Source organism: Eimeria maxima, genomic scaffold (genome assembly GCF_000499605.1).
Source record: "Eimeria maxima Weybridge genomic scaffold, Emw_scaff893, whole genome shotgun sequence".
Taxonomy (NCBI): domain Eukaryota; phylum Apicomplexa; class Conoidasida; order Eucoccidiorida; family Eimeriidae; genus Eimeria; species Eimeria maxima.
The window spans coordinates 4135-14551 of NW_013566841.1; the positions used below are offsets into that span (position 1 = coordinate 4135).

A 10417-nucleotide genomic window follows, 5' to 3' on the forward strand; every position below is an offset into this window, starting at 1 on the left:
CTCGGCAGCTCCGAGCAGCAATTGAGGTGTACAGACACCTCAACTCTTCTTTATTAATCTTAATAGAGGCAAATATAAATAATAAATAAATAAATAAATAAATAAATAAATAATATTTATATTAATAATTATAATTATTATTAGTAGTTAGGAAACATATACAATAACAGCAGCAAACGGGTAGCAGCACTTGCTGCTGCAGCATTTGCTGCTGCTAAACTTGCTGCTTTAGAACTTGCTGCTGCAGTTGCTGCTGCAGTAGTTGCTGCTGCAGTAGTTGCTGCTGCAGTATTTGCTGCTGCAGTAGTTGCTGCTGCAGCAGAGGGTAATGCATGCATGCATGCATGCATGCATTGCGTGTCTATTGTAATGGATAATTAGATTTAAACATATTAAGGACACACAAGGAATAATGCATGCATACATACGCCAATTTTTATACATTTTTTGCTACTATTTATCCTTTATTTACGAACATTTGCACAAATAAACATTAATAAAGTAAAAAGGGAATAAAAATATACTTAATTTCCTCTTATTTGCATGCAAATGCATGCAGATTAAGCTGCTGCTCCGTTGCTGTGTGCAACAGATAGACAACACATAAGCTGCTGCTCGCATAAAGGAGGGAAAAAGCAAGAAAAGTAAATTAAATAAATAATTAAATAAATAATTAATTAAATTAAACTAATTAAATATTTAATTTAAATATAAAATTATATTTATTATTCTGCATGCATTATATATTTAATGAATATCTTCCTTGTTCCTGCATGCCTCGATGCTGAATAAGTTGCATGCAAATTATGACGGCGGCACCACTGCATGCATGCATTAAAAATAAATTAAATTAAATTAAATTATAAATTAATTTAATTTAATTTAATTAGTTTAATTTAATTTAATTTATTTTCTTCTTTATTTCAATAATAAATACACTTTTTCTTAGATCAGCAATAGATATATATACAAAGGGGGGGAAGAGGTGACCTTGGGGGCCCCTCCTTTGGGTCTTTTTTATCTCTTCTTTGTTGTTTCTTCCCTAAATCTATTAAATTATTTATATTTATATTTATATTTTTATTTTATATCCCTTTTTTTCTTGTTTTGCACGCATGCAAAGGGATTTCTTAGAAGTCTTTCAGTGATCCCCTGCCTCCTGGAGCAGCAGCAGCAGCAGCAACAGCAGCAGCAGCAGCAGCCGCAGCTCCCTTGTGGCCTCCTGCCTTCGTTGTCTTTAAGAAGAAGTTTGGGGCTTTCTTTGCATGCAGTCCCGTGTATGCATGCATGCATTCATGCATGCATGCACACACAGCAGAGAGGATGGGGAGGGAGAGCATCGAGCTGCAGTTTTCTGTCCGCAGACCCTTCCTTCTAAGCAGCAGCAGCAGCAGCAGCAGCAGCGCATGCATGCAGCCGCAGCAGCAGCAGCAGCAATAGCAGCAGCGCATGCATGCATCTGCATGCAACAAAGCCCCAAAATATAATCTCTTCTTTGTGCTGCAGGTTAACAGCATAGCAGGCCTGCCTCCCGATACATCCGTGCGGCTGCAGCTCTCTGGTAATTGCTGCTGCTGCTGCTGCTGCTGCCGTATTTTGCTGCTCTTCTTGCTGCTCTTTCTGCTACAACTCTTGCTACCTTTGTTGCTGCTGTTGCTGTTGCTGCTGCTGCTGCTTGCTGTTGTTGTTGTTGTTACTGTTGTTATTATTGTTATTATTGTTGTTGTTCTTGTTGATCTTATTCTTCTTCTTTCCTGCTGCCGCTGCTGCTGCTGCTGCCGCTGCTGCTGCTGCTTTTGCTGCTGCATGCATGCATGCATGCATGCATGCAAATAATAGTATATATATTTAATTATATTTATAGGTAATGGTATTATTGGCGAATGTATTGATGTTGGTGTACTAAGAGAAGAAGAAATTAATTCATTAAAAAAAAACTTTATTATACAAATCAGTAAATAAATAAATAAATAAATAAATAAATAAATAAATAAATTAATTAATTAATTAATTAATTAATTAATGGATTAAATAAAGGAAATATTTCTTCTTTTGTTAGTAATAACATAAAACAAAGAAGTAGCAATAAACACCAACTAATGTTGCTGTTGTTGTTGTTGCTGCTGCTGTTTTTGCTGCTTCTGCTGCTGCTGCTGCTGGTGTTGCTGCTGCTGCTGCAGCACCGCAGACTCTGGATGCAATATGTCATGGGGTGTACGTACAGCTGGTGGATACACCGCAGACACAAAAGGAGAATCCTCTTGTCTTAGCTACATCTTATTTAGATCTAATTCCTCTCTTACATCAACAAAAAATAATAACAACTAAGTTGCTGCTGTCTCCTACTGCAGCAGCAGCAGCAGCAGCAGCAGCAAATGCAGCAGCACAAGAAGCACCTAACCCAGAACCGAAACAGCAGCAGCAGCAACAGCAGCAGGGACATGGATCGTCAAAAAAAGCAGCCAAGGAAGCAGCGGCAGCTCAAGCAGCAGCAGCAGCAGCTGCTGCTGCTGCTGCTGCTGCTGCTGCTGCTGCACCCCCTGTTATAATAGAAAAGGTTGAGCTGGAGATAACTGTTGCTGTTACAGCACTAATTGGAGCACCAGAAGATAGTCAAGATTGGAATGTATTTAGTCTCGAGGTAAACCCTTAAACCCTTAATTAGGGTTTAGGGTTTAGGGTTTAGGGTTTAGGGTTTAGGGTTTAGGGTTTAGGGGTTAGGGTTTATAGGTGTCTATATACTGCAGGTAGAAGGTGTTGAGGATTTGCCGGATTTCTTCCAGGGGTTTTCTGCAGACAGTGACTCCCATCCCTTCTCTTACTCGGTAACAAACCCTAAACCCTAAACCCTAAACCCTAAACCCTAAATCTTTTCCGACCAACGCTGTAGTCTTCACTGTAAATTTCTTTCTTTGCTGCTGTCTTCACTCTCCTGCTGCTGTTGCTGCATTTGCTGCTTTTGCTGCTGTTGCTGCTGTTGCTGCTCTTGCTGCACATCAAGCCAGTCAGTGTGTCTACTTTGCTGCACTTCCTGCTCTTGCTGCATCATGTGGTGCTACTGTGCTGCTGCTGTGCTGCTGCTGCTGCTGCTGCTGCTGCAGCTGCTGCTGCTCGAAGGTTGCTTCGATGGTGGCGCTTTACAATACCCTGAGAAGGGTTCTTCTCAAGCGCATGCACATGACGATAAAGCCCAAGGGGGCCCCCCTGGGGGCCCCCAGGGAGGCTCCCAGGGGCCCCCCCAGAAGGGTCGTAACAAAGGGAGCCCCTCTACGTCAGCGCCCCCTCCTGCTGCAGCAAGCGAACCCCCTCCCCCTCCTGCTGCAGCAGCAGCACCTGAGGGAGAGAGCCAAGTTGCTGCTGCTGCTGCTGCTGCTAAGCCATCAATAAGATGGATAAATCAGAAGAAAGAAGGAGGAGGGTTTAGGGTTTACAGAGGACGAGGGTTTATGAATTGTTTTATAGATGCCCTTGATTCAGCAGGAGGGGTTTATGTTTATTTATTACCTAAACAAAAACAAAAAATAAATGAAGAAAAAAACAACAAAACATCTAAGGCACCAGCAGGAAAAGGGAAAGCTGCTGCACAAAAACAAGGTCCTAAACCCTAAACCCCAAACCCTAAACCCTAAACCCTAAACGCTAAGCCCTAGAGCAGTACCCAAGTCTTCGTGTTGGAAGCATAGCAGTCGTCAATTTAGATAACACAGTTCAGACACGGAATACCAGGGTTTAGGGTTTAGTGTTTAGGGTTTAGGGTTTAGGGTTTAGGGTTTAGGGTTTGTGTGCAGAAGCAGCTGCGCCTACTACTTCTTGGCGTCAGTTAGCAGCAAAGGCATGGATACCTCTTGATGCATTAAGAAGAGGAGAGCAGCAAACAGAGACAATGGTGCTTCCTTTGTTTGCTATGTATGCTGATGCTGCTGCTGCTGCTGCTGCTCCTGATACTCCACCTCCGCAGCAGCAGCACCAACAGCAGCAGCAACACCAACAGCATCAGCAGCACCAGCAACATCAGCAACACCAGCAGCAGCAACAGCAGCAGCAACAGCAGCAACCGCAACAACAACAACAGCAACAGCAACAGCAACAGCAGCAAGCATACCCAGACCCGTTTGCTGCATCAGGGGCAGTCATCAAGCTCTCTGTTGCTCTCAACCATCGTAGGCCAAACCCTAAACCCTAAACCCTAAATAGAAGACCCTAATCCTCAATCAGCAAACCCTAGTTTGCTGCATCCTTCTCTCCTAGGCCATTGAATCTCCCCCGCAGACCGTAAACCCTTGTCTTCTCTCCCTAGGCTGTAAACCCTTGCCTTCATCCCCTAAACCCTAAACCCTAAACCCTCGTCTTGCGTAAACCCCCTGAATGTTTCGCTCAGCCCTACGGCCGCTCTTCCCAGATATCCCCTTGACGCTGCGCCTCTTCCCTGCAGCAGAAGAAGCACCTGCTGCAGCAGCAGCTGCTGCTGCTGAGCAGCCTAAGGCTGAACCAGCACCAGCAGCAACAACAGCAGCAGCAGCAGCAGCAGCACAGAGCGGTTCGAGCTGGCGATACCATCTGCTGCAGCACACAGCAGCAGATGTGTCTGCTGTTGCTGCTAAAAGTCTTTCCCTTGTCAGTTCTTCTCTACGCAGAGTGTTACCTGCTGCTGCTGCTGCTGCTGCAGCAGACCCTGATGCTGCTGCTGCAGCAGCAGCAGAAGTAGGACTGCAGCAACTGGCTCACCAGGTGTATGATGACCTTAAGGAAGAAGGACAACTAGCAGAGGTGGAGAGACACCTGAGGATGCTGCTGCGGTTGGCTATCCGTGATAGAGTTCGTGCTGATTCTCTTCTTGCTGCTGCTGTCCGCAGCAGCAGCAGGAAGAGCAGCAGCTGCACCGGCAGGAGCAGCAGCAGCGGGGAGCTAGCAGCAGCAATGCTGCAGCAGCAAAGACGCAAGACACTAGTACTAGCTGAATGTTTTGCTGCTCTCTCTGAGGCATTGGATACAGAAATTGCGCATGCTGTCAAGTAATACCATTGCTGCTGCTGCTGCTGCTGCTGCTGCTTTTGTTGTTGCTGCTGCTGCTGCAGTTGCTGCTTGGCTTGCTTGCTTGCTTGCTGCTCCTGATGTAGGGATAGGGACTATCGTTGCTTTCTCTATCTTTGCCGGTGCTGCTGTAGACGAACTGTACAACAAAGCGCTTTTGCTGCTGCGTCTGCTCCGTCTGCTGCTGCTACCGCTGCTGCTGCTGCTGCTGCTGTTACTGCTGCAGGTCGGCTGCAGCGCGAGCCGAGCGCACCCAACTCTTCCTCGCTCCAGAGGCTGAGGAGGACGAACCAGCAGCCCTCCAACCTGCTGCTGCTGCAGTGGCATTACCCGCAGCAACAGCAGCAACAGCAGCAACAGCAGCAACAGGGGCATTAGTAGCAAAAGCAGCGCAGCAGCCTGATGAAGTAGAAGCGGATGGGGCACAGACAACGGAAGCAACATCAGCACCAGCATCCGAACCAGCAACAGAAGCAGAAGCAGCAGCTGCAGCTGCAGCAGCAGCAGCAGCAGCAACAGCAGCAGCAGCAACACACTACAAAGAAGAGACAGAATACGAGCGCCTACGGCGTCTACGCTTCGAGGCAGAAATAGTTGGAGACATGGATGCTGCTATAGTATACCACAAGCAGCTGCTGCTGCTGCCACCATCAGCAGTAGCAGCAGCTGCAGCAGCAGCACCAGCAGCACCACCACCACCTACAGAACCTGAGCTGTACGTACAGCTCGCTGCGCTGCTGCTGCGAGCACATCAAGAAAATATTGAAGCAGCAGAGGCAGCAGTTAGGGAGGCTGTCTATAAATTTGGGGGGCTGCAGCAGGTAAGCAGCAGCAGCAGCAGTAGCGGGGGCAGCAGCAGCAGCAGAAAGAGCAGCAGCAACAGCTGTAGTATTACCAGCTGAAACTCTAATAAAATCTGCAGCAGCCGCAGCAACAGCAGCAAGAGCAGCAGTAGCAGAAACAGCAACAACAGGGCACTTTGCCACCTCCTTATACCTTGTTGCTTGTCTCTATACAGATAGCTGAGGGTTTAGGGTTTAGGGTTTAGGGTTTAGGGTTTGTGTGCTGCAGGCACCACTAGAGACTCTGTTATTTCTTGGGTGTATCCTTCTTGACTGCAACAAACCAAAAGATGCACAAGGTATTTTTTCTGTTGCTGTTAACCGTCAACTGCAGCAGCTGCAGCAGCTGCAGCAGCAGCGGCAGCAGCAGCTGCTGCTGCTGCAGGAAATAGAGCAGCAAGAGCAGCGAGAACAAGAGATACAACAACAGCAGCAAGAGACAACAGAATCACCAAGACAGCGCAAAAAAGAAGACGACCCTAATGGATCAGCAGCAGACCCTCCTGCTGCTGCAGCACCAGCAGCAACAGCAGCAACAGCAGCAGCAGCAGCAGCAGAAAATGAGCAACCAGACCCCCCTCTCTCTCTCTGTTTTTTCTGTCTTTGTTTGTCTTTTTTATTTAATGGAGACATGCAAAAGTTCGAGGCAGCAATTGCCTTGGCGCTGCAGCCTGCTGGTTTCTTTGTGCTGCAGCAGCAGCAGCAGCTGCAGCAGCAGCATCTGCAGCTGCAGCTGCAGCAATTGCAGCTGGGAATGAATGATACAACACCAGCAGCGGACACAAAGGGCGGGAATCAGCAACAACAGCAACAGCAGCAACAGCAGCAACAGCAACAGCAGCAGCAGCAGCAACAGCAGCAGCAGCAGCAGCAGCAAGACAACCAAAAGATATGGACTGAATGGACTTTACAAGCAATCAACAAGGAGGTATTCTTGCTGCTGCTGCTGCTGCTTCTTCTGCTGCTTCTGCTGCTGCTTCTGCTGCTGCTTCTTTCCCTGCTGCAGCTGCTGCTGCTCTACTTCCACGTTTGCTCTAAGCAGCAGCAGCAGCAACACCATCACACTCCTAGCAGCGGTAACCTCCGCAGCAGCAAGAGCAGCAGCAGCAACAGCAGCAACAACAAGCTTAGTGCATGCACCATATAAGACCATATACATATATGTACACCTGTATTATATAAAGTTATGCATGTGTTATATATACAACAAATAAATAAATAAGTAAATAAACAAATAAACAAATAAATAAATAAATAGATAAATAAATAAACAAACAAACAAATAAATAAATAAATATATATATAAATAAATAAAGGAAAAAATGTTATAAGGAATTAAATGCATGCATTGTTTGTGTTTATTTGTGGTGTATGTACACCTCAGTTCGCAAGTTTACCAGAAGATTGGCTGCTGCAGCAAGAAGAAGGTCCTGGCGGTTTGCTGCTGCTGCTGCTGCTGCTGCTGCTGAAGTGCAGCATGGGGCGTCTCTGCCTTCGTCTGCTGCAGGAACCTGCACTTGTTTCTGCTGATCTCTGTAGCAACAGCAGCAGCAGCTGCAGCAGCAGCCGTAGCAACAGCAGCAGCAACAACAACAGCAGCAGCAGCAAGCTCCTGCTACTCTTGCAGGCACAGGCTCTCATGTTGTGCCAAGGTGCGCAGAAACCCTAAACCCTAAACCCTAAACCCTAAACCCTAAACCCTATTTGTTTCTTTTCCGCCTCATGTAATAATTGCTGCTGCTGTGCTGCTGCTGCATTGCTGCTGCTGTGTTGCTGCTTGTGGTGTATATGCAGATTATGCGGAGGCATCTCTTGTGCTGCAGCAGCTGCTAGCAGCACAACCGCACAACTGTTTGTGTCTCTCCTTAGCAGCAGAAGCAGCAAATAGACAAGGAGACACTGCTGCTGCTCTCTCCTTGCTGCATGCTGCAGGAACCTGCACTTGTTTCTGCTGATCTCTGTAGCAACAGCAGCAGCAGCTGCAGCAGCAGCCGTAGCAACAGCAGCAGCAACAACAACAGCAGCAGCAGCAAGCTCCTGCTACTCTTGCAGGCACAGGCTCTCATGTTGTGCCAAGGTGCGCAGAAACCCTAAACCCTAAACCCTAAACCCTAAACCCTAAACCCTATTTGTTTCTTTTCCGCCTCATGTAATAATTGCTGCTGCTGTGCTGCTGCTGCATTGCTGCTGCTGTGTTGCTGCTTGTGGTGTATATGCAGATTATGCGGAGGCATCTCTTGTGCTGCAGCAGCTGCTAGCAGCACAACCGCACAACTGTTTGTGTCTCTCCTTAGCAGCAGAAGCAGCAAATAGACAAGGAGACACTGCTGCTGCTCTCTCCTTGCTGCAGCAAACCCTTAATGCTGCTCGTCCCTCTACGGATTGTGCTGTTTATATTCGTTGCGGACAGGCAGCCTTTAAGCTCAAGTAAACCCTAAACCCTAAACCCTAAACCCTAAACCCTAAACCCTAAACCCTAAACCCTAAACCCTAAACCCTAATCCGTAAACCCAGCAAAGTTCTCCAAACCCTAAATACCTTTCTAAGATGAGTAGACAGGATCTGTTATTCCTGTTACTGCTGTTACTACTGTTACTGCTGCTGCTGTTGCTCTTGCTGCTGCTGCTGCTGCTGCTGCTGCTGCTGGTGCTGCTGCTGCAGTCGTGGGTCAAAAGGATGCGAGTACTTTTTAAAGTCTTTGAATTTATGTGAGACCTCCGAGGGTTGGCTCGGCCTATCGGCGTGTCTGCTGCTGCTGTACCAGGAGCAGGAGGTAGAGCAGCACAAGCAGCAGCAGCAGCAGCAGCAGCAGCAATTAATGAAGGATAATTTGAATATAGATATATATCAACGTGATCAACAGAAGCAGCGTGAGCAGCAGCATAAGAAACAACAACAGCAATTATTGCAGCAAGCAGCAGCAGCAGCAGCAGCAGCAAATACATTAAACCCTCATAGAGCAGAACCATGGGGATTTCTTTCCTTATCCTCCTTATTACTTAATAAAGAAAGACAAGCAGCAATTTGCTGCCGATCTTTTATAAGAAGTAAATTAAGGGAAGAAAATATTCTTGCTAATCATAGTACTATATTATTTCATGATTTATTTTATCCTATACCTTCTGCTGCTGCTACACCTGATGCTGCTGCTGCTGCTGCTGCTGGTGATGCTGCTGCTGCAGCAGCACATACTGCAGCAACACTACATAGTGATTCACCTAGAGAAATTGCTGCTGCAGCAAGTGTTACTTGTAGATGGTATGGTGGTCTTACGTTACGATTAGCTGCTGCGTTGCTGCATCACCAACTGCAGCAGCAGCAGCAGCAGCAACTGCAGCAACAACAATACTGGATGAATCCTCTACAAACTGCACGAGAACTTGCACTCATGCAAACACCCAAAAATATCGGCAAGCAAACCCTAAACCCTAAACCCTAAACCCTAAACCCTAGACCGTCAATATCTAATAACTAGACATGTATAATATTGGATAATAACTGTTGAAAGATAATACGTTTCTCATAGGGTTTAAAAATTAGGGTTTAAAAATTAGGGTTTAGGGTTTAGGGTTTAGGGTTTAGGGTTTAGGGTTTGTGTACAGAGAGCCGTATGACGCAATCAACATTATTAGGTTTATTAGCAACAGAGGAAGGACAAATCATAGAGGCATTGCAACATTATGCTGCTTCTTTGTCTTATATGCGTGAGGCATTTGAGGAGGAGCAGCAGCAGCAGCAGCTGCTGCAGCAGCAAATGCAGCAGCAGCAACTACAGCAGCAACAACAGCATCATCAACATCATCAACACCAAGACCAGCAGGAACAGCAACAGCAGCAACAGCAACAGCAGCAGCAGCAGCAACAACAACAAGAGCAACAGTATCACGAACTACAGAATGTGCTGCTGCTGCTGCTGCTGCGGTCAGACTTTGTTGCTCGCCAAGCAGCAGCTTGCTGCTACAGGTCTCCGCGTATGACGGAGGAGACACAAGAAATAGAGGAAATAAAGGAGACAATTGCTGCTGCAGATAAGCAGCTAAGAAAGGATATAGAGCAGCAAATGCAGCAACTGCAGCAGCAGCAACTGCAGCACCAGCTCCTCATGGCACAGTTTGACCTACAGTAACAATACTACTAATTCGTGCAACATTTACTGCTGCAGCTGCTGCTGCTGCTGCAGTTGCTTCAGCTGCAGCAGCAGCAGCAGCAGCAGCAACTGCAGCAGCAACCTTTTCTTGTAACTATTTATCTATCTCTGCTGTCTCCTTTTTGTCTCCCTCTCCACTTATGCCTATCCTAAACCCTAAACCCTAAGCCCTAAGCCCTAAACCCTAAACCCTAAACCCTAAACCCTAAACCCTAAACCCTAACCCAAAGGCAGCAACGGCAGCAGCAGCAGCAACAGCAGCAGGCTGTCTGAGCTGCTGACAGTTGTGAGGAAGCAGCAGCAGCAAGAAGAGCAGCAAAAGGAAAAAAAAAGAATAAAAAGAAATTATAAAGAAATAAAAGTTTATATATTGCTGCGCTATATATATATTATATAT

General features: G+C 46.5%; 1 protein-coding gene across 1 annotated transcript; it reads left to right on the forward strand.

Annotated features, from left to right (window-relative positions):
* Window positions 1–2207: 2207 nt before the first annotated feature.
* On the forward strand, window positions 2208–9999 carry EMWEY_00045210 (TPR domain-containing protein, putative; the record flags this gene model as incomplete). Its single annotated transcript, XM_013482986.1, has 12 exons — window positions 2208–2214; window positions 2731–2825; window positions 3118–3271; window positions 3789–4160; window positions 4379–4537; window positions 4670–5012; window positions 5258–5852; window positions 6103–6801; window positions 7806–7950; window positions 8093–8300; window positions 8535–8743; window positions 9476–9999. 12 exons carry the CDS (start codon window positions 2208–2210, stop codon window positions 9997–9999), a joined length of 3510 nt encoding a protein of 1169 aa, XP_013338440.1.
* Window positions 10000–10417: the final 418 nt, after the last annotated feature.